General features: G+C 31.2%; 1 protein-coding gene across 10 annotated transcripts in view; it reads left to right on the top strand.

Moving 5' to 3' along the window:
* LOC118194465 (uncharacterized) overlaps positions 1-25,512 on the top strand; it is a 95,614-nt gene extending 70,102 nt beyond the window's left edge. For 5 of the 10 annotated variants that reach the window (XM_085819052.1, XM_085819055.1, XM_085819050.1 and 2 more), the window contains 3 exons: positions 4,984-5,034; positions 13,036-13,094; positions 25,362-25,512. In XM_085819052.1, the coding sequence (XP_085675178.1) occupies positions 4,984-5,034; positions 13,036-13,094; positions 25,362-25,465 (214 nt within the window). In that variant the 3' untranslated portion in view covers positions 25,466-25,512. Of the gene's footprint in view, positions 1-4,983; positions 5,108-13,035; positions 13,095-16,157; positions 17,502-25,361 lie in introns of all 10 variants that reach the window. The other 5 variants (XR_015041738.1, XR_015041741.1, XR_015041739.1 and 2 more) reach the window with 5 other exon arrangements.
* Positions 25,513-26,407: the final 895 nt, after the last annotated feature.

Raw genomic sequence — 26,407 nt, 5'->3', positions numbered from 1 at the left:
TAATGAAAACATTAAAAGTTCATTCAGACGTTCAGAAACATTAAACATTCAGAAATGTACAGTATAATTTTTGCAGCTATAAGACATTTTTGAATTTTTATGTGTTTTATGTTATTTTTTATATATTTTTTGATGATTTAATGTTTTACCCTGAAGAGGTGTTATTGTTTCCATTTTGACTGATTTAATTGCAAGTAATAACAAATATTGTTTTATACCTTGTGAATTAAGAATAAAATAGGTTTTTTTGAAATAGCTCACTTGCTAAACTTCCAGTTCTACTTCTCAAACTTCTGTTATCTGAATTAATGTTTTTGTGGCATGTCACTTGTTGATGATACCTGACATATAATAAAATTTAATTAAATCTGTGAATGATACCTGTTTTCAAAGCATTAAGAATAAAAATTGGTTATGATGAAGTTTTGTAATAACCTACAACTTGCAATCCTTTCTATATAGTTTTTTTACCCCTCCCCCAGTTTTATTCAAATGGTTGTATACTTTTTCATTATTTTGGTATTTTTAAACAAATTTGTGTTAAAAAAAGGAATGCAGAAACAAATGCTGGAGCTTTAAGAGTTAAAATTGTTTTTTAATATTATTCAACGGTAAAGATTTAGTTTTATGAGGTGGCAACAGTAAATATTATTTTTATTTATGAAAGGTAGTGAGTTTCTTTATGCATTTTAGTTAAAAAAATAATCATGTACCATTCATGAGGTATTTTACATGGTGGTGGGCAGTTATATTAAATCTGATTCCCATTTATTCCAATTCTAGCTGACAAAGTGGATGAGCCATCGGCAAAATTCCTAACTTGTTACACTCAAGCCTCACGTTATTTTATGAATTCCTCTATTTTGGGAAGATTTTCACAGAATTTTTACCTGACGTTTAAATTTCTATGTAGAAAAAACTCCAAATAGTGAATGAAGTACACGCCGAATTTAACAAAGTTTTTCGAATGAATGATTTTTCTAGCTACTTCAAAATTATTTATTCATTTTCTGACACAAATTTGCTTGCATCTGTGGTCCTGAAGAAAAGCAGGTGGTTCACCATCTGTTTCCACATTCCTTTCTTCATGGGGGATGAAGTGGGGATAAGGAGACTCTGCAATGAGAAAACATGCACCCAACCTAATGTTAAAAATTCCCCAACCAATCCTATTTTGCAAACCAGTTTAAGTTTAAGCAATTGCTGCATGTTATTGTTTCTGCTTTGGAGTATTCTATATTTACTCAAAAATAAGGTGCCACCCCCTTTTTTCAACTATGTTTTTGGTCTAATATTTTGTAAGGTTTTTAGGTATTTTAATATACTAAATTCCGAAATGAGAAGCGGTTTAATTATCATACTGCATAAAATGAATTGCATTGTTTAGTACTAAATAAACCACCCTATATATTAAGTGTATCATATATATATATTAAATGCATAACTGTTGTTAATTATATTAGCTATGTCTAGTTCAGCAATTTTAGTGTAGGTCTGAATTCACTATGATTACTGGTATTCCTTCAAACAAGTAAGTAATAATCTGTCATTAATTTTTTTCCACCATAAAAAATATTGTATTTAATTAAATAGACTACCTTTTATTCTAATCAAAAACAAGTGAATTTTATTCAGAATCATGCCGTCATCAGCTATGATTTAAAAAAAAAAAAAAATACTACCTAACCTGCCTTTCCTCACTACTTTTCTAGCTTTTAAACTTTACTGGTTGTTTTCTAGATTTTAAAAATAACTGCTTGTAGAGACATTAGGTTAATTGGAAGCAGGACAGATGAAAAATGAGCAACGTCTTTGCTGGGAATCAAACTGCGAACCTTTAGAATACGCACCCAGCGTGCAGACCTTCATATCATGAAGGCATGCTTAGAAGATGGGAGAAATACCTTATATACTCCCCCTTTCAAAGGACGACTGGTGTTTTTAGGGAACCCAGTCGCCAAATCATGGGTGGAGAGAATCATCGTTCACCACCCTTTTAGTTCAGGCGCCACTGTAGATATATTAGGTTAATTGGAAACAGGAGAGATGAAAAATGAACAACGCCTTCACCGGGAATCGAACCGTGGACCTCTGAAATATGCGCCATGTGTGCAGAGCACCACAACACAAAGGCATACCAGGAAGGCAGGAAAAATACTTTATATACTCCCCCTTTTAAAGGGCGACTGGGGTTTTTAGGAGACCCACTCGCCAAATCCTGGGTGTGGAGAATCATCGTTCAACACCCTTTTAGTTCAGGTGCCACTGTAGAGACATTAGGATATTTAGAAGCAGGGGTGGGAAAAATGAGCAATGCCTTTGCCGGGAACCGAACCACAGACCTCTGGAGTACTCGCCCAGCATACAGACCACAACACCAAGAAGGCGAGAGAAATGCCTTTACTTTCTAAAATTGGAAGGGCTGGAGCTGTGTGGAAGACAATCAAGAAAGAGGAACAAAAATAAATAAGTAAAATAATTATTGAAATAGTAAAACGATTGATTAAGTGCAATAAAATATAGAGAGATAAATAGAAATTTAATAAATTATTAAATTAATTGTAAGCAATTGAATAATAAAATAAAATACTGAACCTCATCTTATTTGGGACTTCTGCTGGAATTACAGTTTCACTCAAAAATGAACGGATAATTCAACTGGTTCCAGCTGAATTTCAGCCCTATGTATACAGTATAATGTACCACTTCAAGAGATGGCAGAAACAAAGACCATTCTTTTTCCAGCGCACTATTAAAAGAAGTTAAAGTGCTTCAATTGTCATAATTGAGAATGGGGAGAATACTAGAAGTTGTAATAGAATATAGAGGAAATTTTAACAGTGAATGTGTAAATATAAAGACAAAGAGAATAGTCCAACACTTTCTGACCATGATGCCCTTATGAGTGTAATTCTAGCTGTCAAGCAGTAAGGGACAGAGGGAAAAAAAAATTCTCCGAATCTGATGTTAGCTGAGAACAAAGAAACAAATCACAATTTCCATCTCCTGTATTTGGTTAGATTGTTTGAAAAGTCTGCAGGCACTCTTCTCTGTGGGAAGACACTAGTATTGAATGTATACAACAAACATCCCTTAAAAGTATCAACTTCTGTCCAAGAGCTTGGTTTCCTAGGTAAAGAGAGGCATGCATTATAAAACAGAATTGATTTTTAAGACTAATTTATTATTAAAATAAAATTTTTTACATCCACAGAATCTTCTATTTTAGGTGCATTCAGGCTAGAATTATGATTTATCTAAAAACTAAGAAGCATTTTAGTTGAGCTTTTATGTAATTTAAGCTCTGAAAAGTAATGTGGTAAATAGAGCTAAAGTAGTAAGTAGTACTAAGAAATAAAACTAAGGGGATATTATATTTTGAATAATGCAGTGAGGAGTGTGTCATATAATCTTGTAAGATATTTACTGTTTAAAACTTTAGCAACAATATTGCTGTGTAATACAGTACAAAGTCTTTAATCCGAACGTCCATAATCCAGAATGATCTATAATCCGGACCTCAAAGCTACAAACTTTCTGCGCTTTTTTTTTTTTTTTTGCAGGCTGTTAGAGCAATTTTATAAATAGTAAGCTTGAACTTTCGATTATGTCAAAAAGAGTTTCTGATTCTGGAGCTGCCAAAGGATCTACAAAGCGAAAGCATATTTCGATGTACTACTTCCGATAGTGAAGAAAGTGGCAGAGAGGTTATTGAAAACAAAAAAATTTCGATTGACAAGTTAGTCGGTATTCTCGACACAGCAATTACAGGACTTGAACAATGGAACTGAACAAGAAATTATGTCTGTGTATAGAATTAGAGAGAAAGTATTAGCACATAAAACGAAGCAACTTAAACAATTTACATTGAAAGAAATGTTTAATAAAGTAAACAAATAAATATTAAGCTTTTTTTTTTTTTTTTGTAAATTTTGATACCCTTTAGATCATAATTGCTCTTTCATAAATTACGGTTTCATATTTTTAATTTTATAATTTCTGCATGCCATCTTACTAGATTTAAATTGATGATCTATAATCCAGAAAAACCCCTAATCTGGAATCGCTGAAGTCCCGACGAGTCAGGATTAAAGACTTTGTACTGTACTTACCTTATTTTAAAAAAAATTTCCATCATCATCAGTATTCCACTCTGTGGAGAATCTTGTATTGTTTCATAAATGCAAACCAGTTTCTGTTAGAAAGTTTTCTATGAAGGCACTACTCCTTTTAAGTAGATAACACTCTCATGCATTATCTTAGTTAACCAAACCAATAAATATCTTTTTTCTCATCAGACTAAATACAGCAGTATCTTGTTTGCTAAACTCTTTACTTTGTTTCTCTAAGTTCCATTAATGGCATAAATTTTACTCTTCAGCATGGATGTTCTGTAGATATTATTTATGTCATAGGTGTATGTGATTTATTAACTATTGAAATTTTGGAATCAGCTTCCCATCCCCTCAATCTTGGTGCAGTGTTTAAAGTTATGTATATGTGGTCTTCTCGAAAGTATATTACATTTACGTAAATTGATTCTTCAATAGTTAATATTTGTGCGACACCTTTTGCAACCGCCAAGTCCATCTAGTGTACTAGATTGTATTATTTTTTTTTAAACAGAAGGTTTAGTGATCTATGACTGTACAGTAGAAACTATTAGGTTTAAAATTATGGTTAAGGCTGTGGTAAATATTACAATGGTGTAGGGGTGTGGCATGATTTGTGACTACTTTTCAATTAATTCACAGTGCCATAGGATTCGTTAAACTTATAAATGATTTGCTTGCATATATTTGTAATGTGTTTGATAATATTCATTTCTGTATTTTTATTATTTTTGCCATCAACACCTCAGTGAGCCTTAATGCACTGATTTTAAAGCTAATAAAAACTGTGTGTTGTTTTATATCAGTATTCACTTTGCTGTAATGTAGCACCACTCTTTACTTCTATTCCTTATTTCTTCTTTCTTTGTAGCCAGATTCTTTACAGCTGGATTGGTTGCTTCACAAGCATATTGGAGCAGAAGTGTGTACTTTCAACCAATGATCAATAATGACTCAATATTTATGCTCATATTTTGGGATAATCTCTTTCTAAAGTAGGCAGATGACTTACTGCAATCCATCTATTTATTGTGATAGAAAGGCATCCGCTCCCCCCCCCAAAAAAAAAAAAAGCTTTAGCTGTTGCATTTTTTTGTGAGATATTTCTCAGCTGCCAGTGTATTATTTAGTACTGTAATAGGAAAATCTTGGGGAAAAAGTAGCAAAAAAATTAATATATTTAATGAAGCAATATGTTCAGAAATGACAGGGGATGTCTTCTGTAACTGTAATTTCATATGATTATGCATAACTGATTCAAGAAGTAAGTTATCTTTGAATATTGTAAGTAAAAAAAAAAATATTGAGTCAAAAAAAATTTATTATAGTTTGATAAGGGTATATGACTCTAAGCTCAGGCTGCATAAACACTTGTTGACACTTTTAGTCAATCATTCTGTTGTCTGCTAATAGAAATTTGCTCTTTAATCATAGAAATTTTGTTCATCAATTCCTCTCTGGCAAACTGTTGTGTGTCAAGATACTAATTCTCACCCAATTTTTCATGATTAGTGTAAAAGCATTCATTGGTGTGTAGCAGTATGTCTTTTGCCAGTCAGCATCAGTGAAGTCTGTGCAGCCATGTTTGAAATGATGGCATCATTTGACTATATGCTTGCTTCATCTCTGTAATTTTAGAATGAATCTCGGTGCAATTAAGATGATTTGCCGTAACATTTTCCACTGTTTCTCATATTTAAACTTTGAAGTAAATTTTCAGTTAATGTGCCGTTTTTCTATCTTGTCACTATGTGTCTCTTGCTACTACAGTAAAAAGTCTTTAGTCCGAAATGATCTATAATCCAAACCTCAAAGATACAAACTTTGTGCGCATGCACATATGCGTTTACGCATGCGCATAATACGTTTAATGTATAACGGACAGTATAAGCTAGGCTAAAATTATCTAATTATCTATTTCAGTTAATGTTGCAGATTGCATTGTTCCTTAATTTTCTAATTGGATCCGGCTTATTATTTTTTGTAGACTGTTAGAGCAATTTTATAAAAAGTAAACTTGAACTGTTGATTATGTCAAAAAGAGTTTCTGATTCTGGAGCTTCCAAAGGATCACAAAGCGAAAGACTGTTTCGATGCACCCCTTCCGATAGTGAAGAAAGTGACAGAGAGGTTAATGAAAATAAAAAAATTTCCATTGACAAGTTAGTCGGTATTCTCGACACAGCAATTACAGGACTTGAACAAGAAATTATGTCTGTTTATAGAATTAAAAAGAAAGTATTAGCAGAAAAAATGAAGCAATTTAAACAACTTACATTGAAAGAAATGTTTAATAAAGTAAACAAATAAATATTAAGTTTTTTTTTTTTTTTTTTTGTAAATTTTGATGATCTTTAGATCATAATTGCTCTTTATTTCATAAATTACGATTTCATATTTTTAATTTTATAATTTCTGCATGCCATCTTACCAGATTTAAATTGATGATCTATAATCCAGAAAAATCCCTAATCCGCAATCGCCGAAGTCCCGACAAGTCCGGATTAAAGATTTTGTACTGTACTACAATAAAATTGTTTCTATGACAAGGGGGGATATACTATTATTATTGCTCAATTTTGCCAGGTGATGGTAACAATTTCAATTTATGTCTTGAATTCTTATATTCACCATCATTTATTCTTGTTCTGTCCAACGTACAAATTATTTTCATATCATGATTGAATTCATTTTATATTACATACACTTAAGGCCATAAAAGGTAATACGGATCTGTTCCATTGGCCATATAAATCAGTGATCTGAAACTGGTGGTCCTTGGGCCACATGCAGTTCCAAAGCAATTTTTCAAGTACATATGTAATGCATGTAACAGCACTCTGGCAGGTAGGTACCTGAAAGAAGCTAACAAAAATAGGACATTAATCATTGCATTTCTAGACATGATGCTTTAAAATATAAATAGAAAAAGAGACATAAGGACATAGACTAGAAATAGTTTATCATTATTTGTTCTATAATTTTGTCCTGTTTAGAAAATTTTTATATGTTTATTTTTAGTTTATGTTGAAAGCAAGTTATTTAGTGGTTAATTAAACTTACTCAAATTAATTGTAATAAATTTCAATCTGAAAATTTAATATTTAGATGTTAATGCATTTGAAGTGCAAAGTGTAGCCAACAAAATATTACTTACAAGTATTTTTTTACAAGTAGATAATAAATACCATAAATATGAGTTTTTTCCTTTGTGTTATTATTATTGTTATTTATGTATATTGTGATAAATATTTAGTACGTGAAATCTGAAGTTAAAATTTAGTTAGTTATTTGAAATTTAGTTTTATTTTGTTACAATAAAATTCTAGCCAATCAACTGCCTTCAGGTCATGCATTCGGCCTGCATATAACTTGAGTTTGAATACAGATGTAGCTCATGTATAAATGCATGATATGCAAAGATAGTGGGATATTGCAGTTTTTGTGCTCTTGTTCCTTATGACTATTTGTAGTATCATCGATGATGCCATACATCCATCTGTTCGTTGATTCTATGCCAAGAAAGTTACTCATTCAAGTATTAGGATATGTACAGAAGAGGTTATGTCACTATTAATTACTGTGTTCTATTTTATATATGTTGGGTATGTGCTCAGTGATGATTACAAGACATACACAAACATTGTTTATTCTACATTGCTCATCTACTATTCTATATTACAGTAATGATTAAAGATAATAATAGGTACAGTTACAGTTACATATACAGTCAAAAGTCTTTAATCCGGACTCGTCGGGACTTCGGCGATTCCGGATTATCGATTTTTCCGGATTATAGATCATCAGTTTAAATCTGGCAAGATGGCATGCAGAAATTATAAAATTAAAAATATGAAACCGTAATTTATAAAATAATGAGCAATTATGATCTAAAGGGTATCAAAATTTACAAAAAAAGAAGCTTAATATTTATTTGCTTACTTTATTAAACATTTCTTTCAACGCGCGCATGCGTACCTTACGCATAGCCGAAATTAGAAAATTGCAACCAGAAAACTATTTGATTTGTATTCGTGATATTTATAATGACGAGGAATTTGATTTAAATCATATCAATGACGGAGTGCATCGAGATTAAATACTACATTTAGAAAGGAATTATAAGCCGAATAAAATAAAAACATCTGCCTTGAAGATAACGATAGTGGTGACAGATGAACTTCCAGTTCATTGCGCGCCGCGACATCCCCCCCCCTCCCACGCAGAGCAGCGTGAAATTGATAAACAGATTTCGGAACGGTTAGATAAACAAAGGATATACCTTTATCCATTTTTTGTAGCAATTCGTTTTTTGTTTGATGGACATCGAATCATACTTTCGTTTTCTAGATCCTTTGGGAGCTCCAGCATCAGAAATTCTATTTGACATAATCGAAAGTTCAAGCTTACTTTTATAAAATTGCTCTTACAGTCTGCAAAAAATAATAAGCCGGATCCAATTCGAAGATTAAGGAACAACGCAATCATCAACATTAACTGAAATAGATAATTAGATAATTTTAGCTTATGCCATCCATTATACATTAAACGCGCACGCGAAAACGTATTCTGCACTTGCGGAGACGCATATGCGCAGTCGTAAATGTCTTGCGCGGACGCGTAAAACGCCTATGATCTTGTGTCAACGCGGCACATGCGCAGAAAGATTTAGCTTTGAGGTCCGGATTATAGATTATTCTGTATTATGGGTGTCCGAATTAACGACTTTTGACTGTATAACAATTACCTTTGTGTTTATTATTATTTTATTCTTATGAAAGTTTGGCAATATTTTGCTCATGGTTTGAATAAAACTTTAATAATCATAATTTTTCTTTTTAAAAATTATTCCGGGTTTCTAAAGAAAAAGTTGCAAATATTCTGCTCCTCCCCCCCCCCACAAAAATTTGATGAAAACTCAACTGTTATTTTATTTGCTGCTTGCAAAATCTTTTACACATTTATTTAATCTTTTTTTTTAATTGCTATGTTCTGTCTTTATTGATGAATGTCTTTTTCCCAATACCACCGCGCTGACTGTTTTTACTTACTTATAAACACGTCAATAACCCTTAATTTTTTACTTGATTCAGATTTTTATCACTTTTCTAAAATATATTTTCATGATAAATTATAAAAATTCTTTTTGTACTGCTTAAGTTAACCATATTTATATGAGCAAAAAAAAAGTGGAAGTTATTTTATAAAAAAGAGTTATTTCATATTTAAAAAAAAAAAAAAAAAAAAAAAAAACCTAATATCCTTGAGTAAAAAAAGTGTTTTTTAGGATATTAGGAGAAATGCATATCTTCATTATCATCATTACAAGTATATTTAAATTTTCTTTATGTAATAAACTTTGATCTTTCATCCATCAGAATAGAGCTTTACATCTATGAATAATGAGAAAATAAATATTAGGACACCGGCGTACTGTTTGTGTTCTATTACTTAATAATTTATGTAGTTTGATGAATTAGAATATTTTTTTTTTTGAAGATCTTAGTTAAGTGTGCATTTTTATTTTTATTGATACTTTCATTTAATGACCTCAAAACATTGTAAAATGAAAATTTAAAGAATATGGGCTGTGCATATTTTGCAGCCAACAAATGCATAGAACAAAAACAAATGCAACAGAACAGACATAGTATTTTTTTCAATATATATTTCCGCTTTTTGTTATCTTGATCTGTGCTTCTTTACAGAAATAAATGGTTTCCACACACTTACTAATTTACTGGTTATGATTGACTATCATTTAAATGGGAAATGTGGCACAGGATTAATACTACATAGAACCAACAGCTTCTCTGCCAGCACAGTATTGACTAAGCAGCTCAAAAACTGGTTTCAACTCTTTGCTTGTGTGAATACTGTGCCAGTGTTGATCCTATGCAAGTACCCAATATTAATTAAATCAAATTATTTCGCTCTTAATTATGTGCTTTATGCAAAATCCATTCTTATTCACTAGGGCCATTCATAGTGGGATGCAGCGAATAAAAAGTATGTGGGTGGTAAAAATCAGGGGCCGTCGAACTCTCGCTATACCATGACTAAATATTTTAAATTCAGTAAATTCACTGTAAGTACTTTTGATACAATTTGTCATATGTAAGTACTGAGTAAGAGTGTGTGAAATAAAAATTTTATTTATCATTGAGCTTTTTTTTTTTTTTTTTTTTTTTTTTAAAAAAATTTGGGGGCAGTAATCGTAGGAAAGTATGTGGACAGCCAATGGCCTAAGAACGATCCTGCTGGTGTCATTCTTCCATAGTTTTAATGCTATGCATTATCAACTCCATGCAGTATTGATCTTTATGAAGGTGACCAATGATCATTATCTTCTTCATCATTATTACTTCATTATCAAAATTTCTATATTTTCATGTCAGTTGTATGTCAGTGTCAGCTCTACTGTGTCAGTCCTGTGCTGGGTAGTTCTATGCAGTGTCAGTCCTATGAACATTTCCCTTTAAATTTCAGCATCAGCCTCAATTTTCGCTTTACTTCTTTCTTCTAGACTACAATAAAACCTCTTAGCTAAAATGGGAAATTAAATAAAGACTGAATCAAGAGATATGAAATTATTAATTCTCATTTTTTTTTAAGTTTAATTTTTTTCATCATTCAAGAGTAAATTTGTAAATTATTGCAATATATTTATGATTAAATATAGTAAGAAGTTTCATATATTTATAATCAGCACATTTCTAATATTTGATCTGGTGTTTCAAGTATATGAATGATTTTATATCAGATATAGCAAAAAAATATCAGATGTACTGGAAACAATGGATTGTAAAATATCTTTTGTGGAAATGACCTATATTTATTAATATATTATGTCAATTATAATTTATTATAGTTTAAATATATTTTAAGTGAGTAACTATCAAAAAATGTGAGCATAAAAGACCTTCAAAAAATTATTTACCAGAATCTTTCAGAGCATTCTAAATGAAATTTTATGCTCTGTAAGAAATATTTTTTTTTTTTTTTTTTTTTAATATAAGCAAGGTGGTAGGAGTAATAACATAATGTAGCTTATATGAGTTCTGCCATAAAAAAATTAACTCCCTTCAACGAACATAAAATACGAATAACTGTGTGTGAAAATAAATAAATAAAAAGGGCTTGAAATGTAAATTAAAAATTTTCTTTATTTACAGTGTTCTTTAAAATAACATTAATTTGGAAAATGGTGTATGCATTTTCCGGTTGCAGCCCGTTTGGATAAACAGGGCTCCACTACATTTATAAAATGGAAAAAACTACAAGTTTTACAAAAAATAAAACTAGAACTGGGGATAGATTAGCAATAACATAATACTGTTACATTTGAAGTAGGATTTACAGCATATATATTTAATGATTTCACTCAAGAATAGTTATTAGATGTAAGGTTAGAATTCTTAAAATTGCATTTATAATTTTTGAATTTTTATAAAGTTTTTATATGTATTTACTAAATTACAAAATTTTCAGTCTAGTGTCTTAAATGTTTTTCATTTCATTACGAATTTTAAAGTTATATGCAGTGATGCTAATTTGATATGTGCATTAGAAACTGGTCATCTCCTTGTGCTGCTAAATTTCCCTTGCCAGATACAGGGTAGTGCATTTTTCAGTTGTTCTTCAAAATAAAATGTTTTTATTCTAGGACTTCTAAATTATCTTGCATTTTTGTGTTTTGTTATACTTCCTCCAATAACTTTCAATATTCTTACTCTTTTCTAGCTTTTTATCAAGGCCTTGATGAAGTAAATTTTTGAACCTGTTAGTTAGGCAGATAATTTTAAGCAAGTCAAAATCCCCTTTATTTATAAAACAGTCCTATTCGAAATTAGTCTGCCTGAAATTACATAATTTTTTTGTTTAAAATATTATTTTCTCAATATTATAAAAGTATATGAAATATATACATAAAATTTGTTCATTCAAGTTAATGGAAGCAAATTATTATAAATTCAGATTACAGTTTGGTCATTGGTAGAGTAAGGTGTAAAGATTAAAAGAATTATTAAATTTAAGTTACTTATAAATTATTATATTTTGATAAATTCTTTGTGACAACTCATTAATTATTTTCTTTGAAGACATTACAGAAAAATTATTAGAACAGATCATTTATATTATTTATTGATTTATTCATGAAAATTTCAAGCTTTTTAATCAGTTAAATATGTTAAAAAAATTTTACATTATTAGTATATATGCTTCTTAAAAATCATTACTGCCGTAAATAGTAATATTTTTACTGGTGTATATGTATATTTTTTATTATATTACATATGCATGACATATATTTCTTAAAAGAGTGCCGTTTTATATTTGATTTATCAAAATCTTGATTCTCCTTCCCAGCTTAAGCAAAGCACAAAATAACTTTAAATTCTCATTCAAAGACATTTTAATATATTTTGAGTAGCAATTGTTCAGTCTTATACAATTGAACCTTAAATGAAGTTAGGCAATGTATATGAACATGATTTTATTACTCAAAATTAATTTAGTTTTGAGCAAGCAAGCAATTCAGTTTAACCTGCTTTCTTGTTTAGATTGTTAAACATCATTAAAGCTATTAATACTATTTGAAATGTTTTTTGCCTCATTGCTGGTTATTAATTACAATGCTATCATGATTACATGCCCTTTTCTAGAATTCAAAATTCTAATACTTTCTAACCTGATGATATATTACAAAATGTATTTATAGATATATTATAAATGTATCCCTAGATATTTCATTTCCAGCCCATTTAATCTGGGTAAAAAATGTTTATTTTTTAGGTAATTCATTTAAACATTTAGCACTTTCAAATTTTTTACTTTTTATTCTTTTAGCATATTTGGAACAAATTTTCAGTTTTATAATATGGTTAGGAGACATGTTTATTCTTTTTACTATTTTTTTCAGTGGTGTTTATAAAAGTGTTTCAACAATGCAGAAAAAACTCCATGCACTAGCCAATAATGGTGAGTATACATTTGTAATTTAAAAGAACAATATTTTGCACTAGCAGGCCTGTATAAAGAATAAAAGAATTTCTTATACTGTGTAAATTCTTGAACAATGTATAAATTTATGTTTTTTTATTTGTGGCTTATCCCACCCGATTGACACTAACATCAGATCAGGTCTCTGACATCAGAGCAAGCCCATGAAGTTCATCATGGTGAGGGGTCAAGATTGCTCTTGTCATTGGCAAGAGCCTTGAGCACCATAAGGATGACAGAATGACTTTAGCTCAGTTCTGCGCCCAATTCTGAGGGAGAACATCCCATTGGGAGACATGTCCGAGGGGCTCCCACCAGGGTCGTTCCTAGGCCACATACTTTCCTAAGATTGCTGACCCAGATTTAAAGAAAAATGCAATGATTAATAAAATTTTTATTTCATACTAACTAAATACTTACATATGACAAATTGTATAAAAAAAGTACTTTATATATGACAAGTAATTGCAATGAATTTAAAATATTTAGGCGGGGTGTTGCAAAAGTCCGCCAACCCTGATTTTGGCCACCCGCGTACTTTTATGTACTTCATCCCCGCTAGGAACAGCGTTGTCTCCCATCTCTCCTCTATCACCAACCTCTCGAAAGGACTTCACCGCATATTTTAGAGTGCCCCAATGCCATTCAGACAGTATACATTTAGAAACATCTATATCTTATCCAGGATTCAAACTCAGGCCCTTCAGTATAGCAGTCAGCATCGCTAACCACTGTCCTGGTTGGATGGTCATATATAAATTTATAGTAACCATTGTGTGCAACAAAAAAAAGTTTGATTTTTGAAACCTTTTTATGTTATTAATTAAGCAACTTTATTGTGAATTAATGTATTACATTGCATCCTATGGTGGTGCATAAAGTCAGATACAGTCAAAAGTCTTTAATCCGGAATGATCTATAATCCGGACCTCAAAGCTACAAACTTTCTACGCATGCGTGTTTAATGTATAATGGACGGTATGAGCTAAGCTAAAATTATCTAATTATCTATTTCAGTTAATGTTGCAGCTTGTGTTGTTCCTTAATCTTCAAATTGGATCAGGCTTATTATTTTTTGCAGACTGTTAGAGCAGTTTTATAAAAGTAAGCTTGAACTTTTGATTATGTCAAAATGAATTTCCGATTCTGGAGCTGCCAAAGGATCTACAAAGCGAGAGCATGTTTCGATGACCATCAAACAAAATGTGGAATTGCTGCAAAAAATGGATAAAGGCATATCCTTTGTTTCTCTAACCATTCCGAAATCTCTTTATCAATTTCACGCTGCTCTGCGAGGGGGGGCGGAAATATCATGGCGTGCAATAACCTGGAAGTTGATCTGTCAGCACCATCCTTATCTTCAGGGTAGATGTTTTTATTTTATTCGGCTTATAATTCCTTACTAAATGTAGTATTTTATCTCAATGTACTCCGTCTTTGATATGATTTAAATCAAATTCCTCATCATTATAAATATTACGAATACACGTCAAATAGTTTTCCGGTTGCAATTTTCTATTTTCGACTATGCGTAATGTATGCTTTACGCATGCGTGAGTTGAAAGAAATGTTTAATAAAGTAGACAAATAAATATTAAGCTTTTTTTTTTTTTGTAAATTTTGATACCCTTTAGATCATAATTGCTTTTTATTTCATAAATTACGGTTTCATATTTTTAATTTTATAATTTCTGCATGCCATTTTACCAGATATAAATTGATGATCTATAACCCGGAATCGCCGAAGTCCCGACGAGTCCAGATTAAAGACTTTTGACTGTATTACCATGAGCATAAAGTTTGATTTGATTGAATGCTATTATTTGTATGCTTTGTTTTGTTGTTATTCTGTATGTTTATTTTTGGTGATTTTTTTATCAGCTTGGTGAATCTTGTAATCGCTAATATAAAAGTACTTAAATTTCTAGTTACCTAATTTATTTTCTTTTTTGTTAATTAACTATTATTTCTGTTTAATGTTTACTTTTGAAACAAAACAGTGGTGTATCCTTAATTTAATGTTTTGAGATATCTGTGTGATTACTGCATTATATAAAATAATTGGTCTTATTTTAGATTATCATTTTTCCATACTTATTAACAATATAATAATTTTATGTACACACCAACCTCTCGAAAGGACTTCACCAGGAGTTAAGCATGCAATGTAAATTAGGAGTTTTTATTTCCTTGTATGAAGTAAATAAAAATTAATTCCTTGTATGAAGTAAAGGAAGTATTGTAATTGTGAAAAATTTCGGGTATCATATTTCAGCGAAAATATCCATTTGAAATATCCATCCATCCATCCATACTCTTAATTCATTTGAATGATGTTTTTGCACGACATCTGTATGTACATTCAGAACAAAGAACTCTTTTTTTTTTTTTCCAAAACAGATTGTAAAATGAATATAAAATGGATTCAGAAGAGAGATTTTTTTTTTTTTTTTTTTTTTTTTTTTTTTTTTCCCATGACCGTACCTACTCAGATATTTATGTATCTCATATAACTCAAATGAGTAACCTTAGAGCATTGAAATTTTGTATATTAGACTGCTATATCATGTAGCTGTTTGATTGCAATTGGCTGCACCAATGTATATATATATATACGCCCACTCTTATTACCTGACTGAGCTTAGTTCCCCCCCCCTTATATGTTGGTAAATTTTGCATTTCTAGCTCTAAAACTGATTGAATTATGTTGTTCTTATGTTCTAATTATGGTTGTTATGACTTTAATTAATATACGTGCAATAATTATAGAATTAGGAACAATTTAAAAGTGGTGCCTAAGCTTCAGGCCGTCATTTGTTTATATTTGAATATCTTAGTATAATAGTGAATTTAATCAGTTTGTGCACAAACTTCAGTGTCTTTTTGTTAAGTGGGATCAAAAGTAAACTTTCAGTTTTGTGCACCAAAACATCTGTTACCCTGCTTACTGGCTGAATTGCTTGTTTTTTACATATAAACTCTTAATTTTAATTGTAAAAAATTTTTAAACTATATTTTGTTTTATGTTTCTTTGTATTTTAGAATTTTTAATGAAGATGATTTGAGTTTTTATGTATTTTTGGCCTTGCTGAAAAATAAGAACTGAATTAATTGGATGAGAAATATATCTCTAATGAAATTTGAGGAAATATGTTTAAATGAAATTTAGCAAAAAATGTGTATAATTTAATAGGCCGTATTATGGAAGTCATGAGTGATCAAATATTTTTTTTAATCGAGTTGAATTCAAGTGGTTGAAAATTGCTGAGGATGTAAACGGCTATATGCAAACATTGTATATTGCATCCAATCATGATTCACTGTCTGAACATGTGCTAATTAAGCAGTTGTTGAAGATGCAGCATTCTGAAGGGTTTGAGGAGGCTCATTTCAATCCTGATACAAAGTGTTTATAACTTTTAGAGGATATTTTTTTTATGATATTTGTATTTTTATGGCTGAAAGAAGATGAATACCAGATGGTGATAGTTAGTATGTTGTACTCATTGAAGCAGGGTAGTCTAATCAAAGACGTCAGTCTTTTCTTTGATTTTAAACATTTGATAATTTGTAGAATGTGAAAACAATTCCAAACAAGTCAACTAGCAATCTGGAGACCTGTGTCTGGTCAACCAAGTGTTACCCCCTTTTTTTGAAGATTTCTATAATAGCCAAGCAGAATCGGTGAGTGACTTCCACAGCTGTTACATCCGTGTTTGCAACATTACTGGGTAATACAATATCTGGTATTACTATTAAGACACATGAAGGGGATGCATTCCTGCATACCAAGTGCTTGTGTTCCACTAATGGACCAGTCCAGAGGGCCTTTATAACTTTTATAGGATATCATCAATATTTATATTGAACTGTTGTAGATTAGTGCAACATCCTGTTCATGAGGTAGCTCAGATTTGCTCTGGAATCAGATGATAGGCACATAAGGGTCTGGAGAGAGCGAAGCCCATGGAATCAGACCGAGAAAATCATCCAATATGCATCCAGAGGTAGTAACATCATGGCATAGGCTGGCATTTCAATGGCATATCACACCCAGCTGCAAGGTTCTATGATGGGCGATATCAGGATGAAGTCTTTACACCATTGTGAGATTATGCTGCAGCAGTAGAGCTTAATTTGCTCCTTATATGTGATAATGTCTATTCCCATTGAGCCAGCATTATCAGCAAGTACCTAGAAAGTGAGCATTTGAGAATTTTAGTCTTGAGTGTTTCTCATATGGAGTGGCCACTTGCATGTTTGCATCTTCCTGTCTGTTTGAAACTGCCCTAATGGAGGAATGACCATTGCTAGCATTTGTGATCACCTAATTGAAAGCATGTAAAATTTATTTGAAAGTCCAGGGGGATCACATATCTCATTAATGTAAGTTTTCTTTGTTTTTAGTTTTAAACATGAATTTTTTTAATGACTGAAATATGATGTTATTATACAATTTATGAAAATTAAATATTCTTTTTGAATTCACATTATGCTTTTTTTCCCATGCTTAAATGTATTTTTTACCTTCGTGTGCATTTTGGTGTTAATCGAAGCTTTGTTTCTCGGTTTTTGTAATTTTACTGTCACCCTTTTTTTTACCCTTATTGCTTAACTTTTAGAAGCCAGTCTGTATTAAACGGGGAAGGGGGGGGCGGAACAAGAAAACTCATGAATTTTAAAATACAACAAAATGTTATTGCAAGATATTGTGATTTTTTTTTTAAACGGAATTCCTTTTCAATAGTCCATGAGTTACTATGTCACATGTAATGAAATGATATAATATAATACAGCTGGCTTTCTAGGTCACTAGGTCTTTCGAAATCCTGTGTTTTCTTTGAGGAATTTGTTAAACATATACCTAATTTTGCTTTCCTACTATAAACACATTTTTGAAGAAATGTGTTAAAAAAGAAAAGCATGTAAAAAAAGGCATTAAAAGAAAATTAGTTCTGAGTCTCAAAAATCAGCAAAAATAATTTTTAAAAAAATTCTGAAAAGCTGTTCAATAAAACGTCATTATCAAGCAATCTGATTCTTGGTTTTATACTTTTCTCCCAGAAACTGGTTTCCATGAGAAGGTGGATTCTCAAGAAGCTAAAAAGTCTCCATTGTTCTGTGCACTGTCCCCTTTTATCATCACAGTGCAATGAAATGTGCATTTGCTGAGCTTGTGACAATTTACTAGATGTTTTGATTCTTCTCTGAATTCCCATAGGAGCTGTCTTGACTGGAACATTTCTGAAAGTTCACACATGATCTGGCTTTAATCACATTGAAAGTCTAATCCTAACTGCCCACATGCATTAGAACACATTAAATTCGCTCTCTTTACAGTATCCATTTCAAATATATGAATTCTGTAGGAGGGGGATTGATTACTTTTAAGCACATAGTGTATGTATCACATATATATTTAATAATTTTAAATATTTTTTTTTTAAATTAGAATAAGTGTTAGAGAGGGTGGAAGGGGGAATACAAAAGAGTATAAACAATTTTGAGATAAAACATGTAGAAAAAATTACAAAATAGAAAATATAACGCAAAAGTTTATGAATTTCATGAGCTTAAACCAGGATTTTAAGATTTTTTAATTCAGAAGAGAACAAGGCAAGAAAGTATGTATTACATTTACCCAATTTAATTTTAAAACAATTCTTGAAAAACATTATTACATTTGAAACTTAATAGTATATATATAAAACAAACATTTATGAGTTTTTTTTTTTTTTTCAATAATTTACGTGTACTCAATTTTTTTTCTTATCATATTAATAATATCATTTAAAAAGAATTACTGTTAATATCAGGTTTCTTACGGTCCTTAAGAGTCCTTAAAAGTCCTTAAATTTTTTTAAATCAAATTTTGGTCCTTAAAAGTCCTTAATTTTGGCCAAAATCAGCAGAAGGTCCTTAATTTTAATCATCTTAAATTTCTGTCAGGTTTTACGACTGCTATTTTGAATGTGAATTATCATTTTGGAGGAATATTTCTGGTGATTCACTGACATATATGTTTGTCTTTTGAATGAATTATAATTTGCTTCTATTTCTAATATAAATGATAGGATACTTGAGTTTCTAAGCAAGAAGTGAAACATAAGCATTTCGAAATTCATTTTTTCTAATAAAGAGCTCTTAAACAACTTTTCACTTTTGGGGATGTGAATTTTTTATTAAACGGTTCTAAATTTGGCGATTTTAAGATCAGTTTCTATAGAAAATTTTTAACTCCGAGATCTGAGGATTTTTTAACAATTTTTTTAAAACCTTGTAGCATTGATTAATTTCATTAAAATAATGGTAATAATATATTTAAATTATATTTAAAAAATAACATTAAAATAAAACTTTTTTTTTCCGCTGTCATATTATAAAGTTTCATTTTGGCAACTTATTATACAATATTTTGAATTTGAAAAATAAACAAGGTATAATGCTATAAAGCACAGTTTACGAAACAGCTGTTAGCAAGCGCAAATTTAGCTATATGTAATTACTTAAAAATGTCTTCTTTATAATTTTTTCATAGTAAGAGTTTTTTCTTGTCTCAGAATATTAAAAATTCTCAAAATATGCATCAGTTTTCTCTACCAAATTAATTTTACACTTTTTCCCTAAATATTTCTGGCTTTTTGCTGTTACAGAATTGGGAAGGATAATTTTTTTTAGGGTTTTAGACGTTGCAGCTTGGAAAGTTTAGAAGGATTTGAAAGCAAGATTTATAGACACACGACTGTAGAATGTTCGAGAACTATGTGACAAAACAAAAAATGTCTCCATGGTATCAACATGTAATGGATGTATTTTACAGAAAGTTTGCAATCAATTTTTTACTTTTTGGAGAAGTCTGGAAGAACAATGGAAACATAATATTTGAATGTTTTACTTCTGATACTAGAATCTTTTTCTTAGCTTCCCTTTATTTCTCTACTTTTCACTAGACATCACTTTCTATCTTCCCTTTATTTTCTCTATTTTTCACTGGACACAAGCATGGAAAATATCAAAAATGCTTCTAATCTTATCACATGAACAGACATTATAGAAAGGAATCTTTTTATTAATAAAGAAATTGAAAACTTACAATTTAAAAGATTCATCTAATATGTCTTAATGCAGGGGTCTCCAAACTTTCCAGCCTTAGGGCCATACTGATTACTCCAGTAAGTTCCGAGGGCCAAAACCATATTATCATTGTTGCCGGTGGTAAAAAGTGAAATAGTCCACTGATGAAAAAAAAAAAAGTCCGAAAAAGTACGCAACGTTTAAAAAAGGCTGCAAATCGGACTAAAGTCCGCAAAACGGCAATACTGCATATTATTAATTTTCCTGTCATTATCTGTAATTTCTAGATTAGTCATAGAGTACGAGCCATGAGGAGTAACGTGACACGACATCTGGTGGACACAAGCGGAGATAGGTAGTACCTTCTATCCCTAACAGATGGCGCTAATAACACGTACAGAAGTCAGTTCCTATGACACTGTTGTGAAATAAAATAGTGTGTACCTCCTTAAAATGTGTTTGTGCGTGTTTAAGACATCTTTGTAACAGTATTTTGATTTGAATTGTTGCTTTTGTGTGTGATTTAGTAGTATGGAAAAGAAGCGAAAAATTGATAGTGAATGCAGAAAATTCAAAGATCAGTGGAACATTCAGTATTTCGTAATTGAGTCCAGTAACAAGGCTCTATGTTTGATTTGCAATGAAAGCATAGCCGTTCTCAAAGAATGTAACATTAAACGTCATTATGAAACAAAACATTTTCAAAATTACTCAAAATATACAGGAAGTTTGCGGACAGAAAAATTCGAAGCTATAAAGCGCGGATTGAAATCACAGCAATCTTCATTTACAAAACTCAAAACTGAACAAGAGGCTGCAACTCGTGCCAGCTTTCGTGTGGCTCTTGAAATTGCAAAACGTGGAAAACCATTCACCGATGGAGAAATGATCAAAGAATGCATAATTGCAGTAGCCGAAGAAATATGCCCTGAAAAGGTAAATTTATTAAAAACTGTCAGTATGTCAGCAAACACTGTGACTCGAAGGGTAGAAAACATCGCTGAAAATATATCCTCTCAACTGTTCGACAAAAATGAACATGTTGAGTGGTTTTCTTTGGCCTTGGATTAGTCAGCGGATGTGTCAGATACTGCTCAGGTGTTGATTTATATTCGAGGAGTAGATAAAAGCTATGAAGTGCATGAAGAACTTCTTGATATGTATAGTATTCATGGCACAACTACTGGTACAGATATTTTTAAAGGAGTTGAAATGGCCATTAATCAAAAGAACCTTCGATGGAAAAACTTGAAATGTATTACAACTGATGGAGGCAAAAACATGAGTGTGAAAGATAAAGGAGTGGTCGCTCTTGTGTCAAAGGCTGTAGAAAATGACGGTGGTTCAAAACCATTAGTCTTACATTGTATCATTCATCAACAGTCATTGTGCGGAAAATGTTTGGATATGTCTGAAGTTCTGAAACCAGTCATATCAACTGTTAATTTTATCAGATCTTTTGGGCTGAATCACCGACAATTCCGACAATTTATTGAAGAGATTGGAGAAAATGACTTACCTTATCATACTGCCGTACGTTGGCTTAGTTGTGGGAAAGTCCTTCAGTGCTTTTTTGAACTTCGAGCAGTGATCAAAATTTTTTTGAATGAAAAGCATCGCCCTCTTACTGAATTACAAAACAACGCATGGCTGTGGAAGTTAGCATTCTATGTTGATTTGACAAAACATGTGAATGAACTGAATTTGAGATTGCAAGGAGAAAACCAGCATCTTCCTGATTTATACACTAATATCAAATCATTCCGGAAGAAATTGATACTGTTTCAATCACAACTACAAAGTAAATGTTTTTCACATTTTAAAACATGTGCAATATTCAGCCACACCACTGAGACTGAGTTTCCTATCGATTTTGCAATCGAAACTTTGAGTGCTTTGAAAATAAATTTTGATACTCGTTTCTCGGACTTTGATGCCATTGCGAATCAAATTAAGATTTTTCAGAATCCTTTTGATACTGACATTGAAACCCTAGCCCCGGAACTTCAAATGGAAATGATTGATCTACAGTGCAGTGATATAATTAAGAACAAATATCAAAACTCATCTTTGTTGGAAGAGTCTTCCACTGACACAATTTGATAATTTGCATAAATTTGCTCATGGGCTGTTTTCTGTTTTTGGTACTACTTATTTGTGTGAGAAGACCTTCTCCAAAATGAAGTACACAAAAAATGTTTACAGATCTAAATTAACTGATGAGCATTTTAAATCTCTTTTAATAATTGGTACAAGTAAAATTAGTCCACAACTACAAACTATTGTCAGTGGAAAATCTCAATTACATAAATCTCATTAGTATTTCATATGTCATTATGCTTGTTATAAGTTATGTTTTTATTTAAAATGTATAAAATGTTAGTTGGATTCATTTCAATAATTTGTTAGTTATTATATACTGAAGTTAAATTTTCTGCATATTATACATGTCTTTACTCATTACAATTCTGTGTTTCTTTATCCAACTTATCACAAAAACAATAACAATAAGCCTACAACAATGTTATGAGTAGTTAGCCCATGACCATATTAATGTAGATGTCATATTAATAATTATTCAACATAAAATTAGAATACTTCAGTAAACTAAATTTAATTTGCTATAAAAAATATGTTCTCTATAAGGAGTTTTCAAGTATGCTAGCTCTCCGCGGACCGGACAAAATCTGTCCGCAGGCCGGATGTGGCCCTCGGGCCGTAGTTTGGAGACCCCTGTCTTAATGCATCATACACAGAGCTGGCATTAGGCATTTTCTCACCTGATGCAATCTCTATTGATTCTAAATTCTGCTGCCTAGTGCCTTTCTAAATTCTGCTTCTAATGCCTGCTCTAAATTCTAAACGTTTTGCCACTTCTAGGTTTTGTTGTTTGGTGTGTCACTAAATTCTAAGAATTCTGCCACACCAGCTCTGTAACCGGTCTTTATTATATATATTTCATATTTCTTCTGAATGTTCATATTTCTAAAGAAATAAAATTAGCCACTTTTTGTATACATTCTAAGTGCATTTAGTGTTTTTTTAGAATAACAGAAATCCTTAATTAAATCCAAAAATTCTAAAATAGAAAGGAAATATGTTGAAGAAAGAAACTGAATTCATAAAGAAAATTATTTATTTTTTATATCAATGCTACAAGGTTCATAAAGGTATGTGCAGTTATTATTATGTAAACTACCCAAATATTTTTTATTTCAGCCTTTACTATAATTTCCTGTTTGTTTCCTCATATGATAGAGTTACTGAGCAAGATTAAATTAAAATTAAATTGTGTAATCTTTGACCACTAGTCCGCATTTTTTGTTTGAATTAGACTGTTCTTGTTTAATTACATCACCGTGAGCTGTAATTGGTTTTGTTAGCATCAGAACATGCCTTAATGTTCTAAGTTCTTTTCAAATAAGAGGCTTATTTAAAACTTTGTCTGATGTTGTAGTTACTTTCAGCCATAGCGATAATTTGCTTCACGTTTGTCGGGAGTTTTGGACAATTTAACTTTACAAGGTGGTTCCCACTGGGGTTTAGCTGAGCTAACGGAGTCAGTTTCCTGTGACGACTAGGTCCGCTATGTCTGCAGTTCAGGTTTTTCAACTTGCTACCCTATGAGAAAAAACTAGTTTTGGAGATGGGTCGGCTACGTCTATTGTCTCCGTTAGCTCAAATAAACCCCAGTGGGAACGGCCCTTACCAGATCAAGTAAACCCTCATAGGTACATTGTGGAGAGGTTGACAAGTTGCATATGCCAACTGTGCCTACATCAGGCCTCTCGGGTTTATTCTAATCAGCAGGTCTCTCTCTAAACAAGCAGCAGCGGTGACAATATTCAGTCTTTTGTTATGAATCATGTTGATTATGGTCTTACTTCTCATCTTAACCTATGCCAGTTGATGTAAAATCTACCTGCTATTTACTAAACCTCTAGACTGGCCAACTTTGTGACAAAATGAGACATAAAAAAAATCAACATAAAGCAAACTGTTAGTAAAATATAAATGTCAGTTATCTTCTTTCAAATATGTCCAATTATTATAAGTGTAAAATATTTGTACTTTTCCATTTTTCTGGCGCAAGCGATAAAATCACTAAAAATCGTACAACCGATACCAAACAAAATATCCTTGCTGGTAATCTTTTACGCTTCATTTTCAAAACAAGTTGCAGCCATTTCTTATCAGATTGATTTTTTCTTTCAATACTGGTATAAAATTATATAGATTTTTTATCCGGACAGTTTAATTTTATATCCTAAGGCCGTTCGCGGTAATTAAGTCATTTAGGATGCAATCACACAACTTACCCTAAGGCGAAAATATAGAAAAGGCAAAGTCAAGGGTTCAATTCAGCCATTCGAATGAGAACGCACTAGCGAAGTAAAGCACTGCGGTTTTACATAATTTCGGAGTAAGCTATTCGTACAAATTGAAAGAATTCTTGCATTTAAACTTGTATTCCAAATTAAGATTTAACTTGAAATTAATGTAGATAATTACTGAGGGAATTAGATTTTTGTAGTGTAGTTTACGTGAGATGAGATCACTTGGGGTCACGTGATAAGAACCTGTGAATCAGGATGTACCATGAAAGCATAGTAAATTCATAAATTAATGCCTTTTTACGAATTTATTGTCTTTTTACAAAATTTTAAGCGATATTAAAATGTTCATACCTTAAAAATAAAAATTTCTGAGAACTAACATTTGTTAACATTTTTTATGTGTATACTGTGTGTTGTCGCCAATAAAGTCTGCTTGGCAAGATTTGTGCCGGCAAAACGGAAAAGTACCAAAATATTTAATACTACTTGATAAATTGCATAAAGTTTATTTTATTCTCAAACTTATTAATAATTATTTTAATTAATTCATGTTTAGTAATAATGCTTACTACTTAGGGATGTGTTTATTTTTAGGATGGTATTACAAAAGTGAAATTCAGGCATAGATAATATTTTTAATTGTATTTATTCAGTTCCCATTTGCTTATAGGTCCTTAATTTTTTTCATTAATGGTCCTTAAAAGTCCTTAAAAGTACTTAATTTCCATGTGCAGAAATGTGTACGAACCCTGTAATATTACTGTTTATCATTATTATTATGAGAAATTATAAAACATTAAGATTTGTGAAATATATCTCATTATTATTTTTGTAGTCACTGAGAAAGAGAAACCTCTTCATCCATCTTGGGAAGCTAAAAGGAAATTAAAGGAAGTTGCTGCTTCCAACATTAAGGGAAAGAGAATGGTTTTTGATTAGTGTTCTGATATATTTTATTTGTAAAAATAAATATTTTTATTGTTTTCCTTTGGCTGAATCATTTATCGCATCTATCATTTTTCATTTTGAATTACCTTTTTTAAACTTTTAGTAAATTTAATGGATTCTTTTTTGAATAATTTTGTTGGACATATTTGTTTCTATTTATAATCTACACTAGCATGCAAAACTTAAGCAGTTTTTCTGATGTTGGCTGTAACTCTACGAAAGTCATCTGAGAGACTTATATTAAATTAATTTATAATTTTTGTAATGTAATAACCAAAACATAGAAATATTTTTACCATTGAATTTGGCATTTTTTGCATTTCATTATAAATTTTATTTATTATTCTAAAGATAACAAGAAATTATAAAATTAATGTGATATTTGGCTTAGAATTCTGAGAAAGTTCTCAAGGCATTCTTTCAATATTTTGGTTCTGATTTTACTCTTAATGTGCTTCAGTCTTGAAAATAGTTGCTGTCAAATGAATCTGCTGCCAAATAAGAATGACCTAAATAAGTCATGACTGTGCAGAAATGTGTATTTATTTGTCTCTTGGTCAAATTGCAGAAAATCACTTTGCGCACAAATCCAAAGAAGATTGGTACCACTACCCCATTCAAAACACATTTTATTTCGCTCAAACTCAGAACATGAAATAACCCATCAGTCTATGCTGAAAGCCTGTCTGGAAACCCGATCACAATAGTAAAATGTATAATCGGGGTGGGGTCTTGATATTTCTTTTGTTCTTTGCGATCACACTGATACTTACTTTGGATTGCATGCAGGCTGTGGGTTGGGCACTCCTGCTCTAACAAGTCTTAGAGGATTAACAATCTTAAGGTAAGAGTTCCCATTTTTCAAGGAGTATCAGGTGTTCTCAGGGTGGTTCTCTGGAGGATAGATCATGCTGCCAAACATCTCTCTAAAAT

Source organism: Stegodyphus dumicola, chromosome 6 (assembly GCF_044657685.1).
Source record: "Stegodyphus dumicola isolate Sdum_Otavi_A_Nest chromosome 6, ASM4465768v1".
NCBI lineage: Eukaryota > Metazoa > Arthropoda > Arachnida > Araneae > Eresidae > Stegodyphus > Stegodyphus dumicola.
The sequence above is the reverse complement of the archived record's forward strand: the minus strand, read 5'-3'. Positions and strand labels throughout refer to the sequence as shown.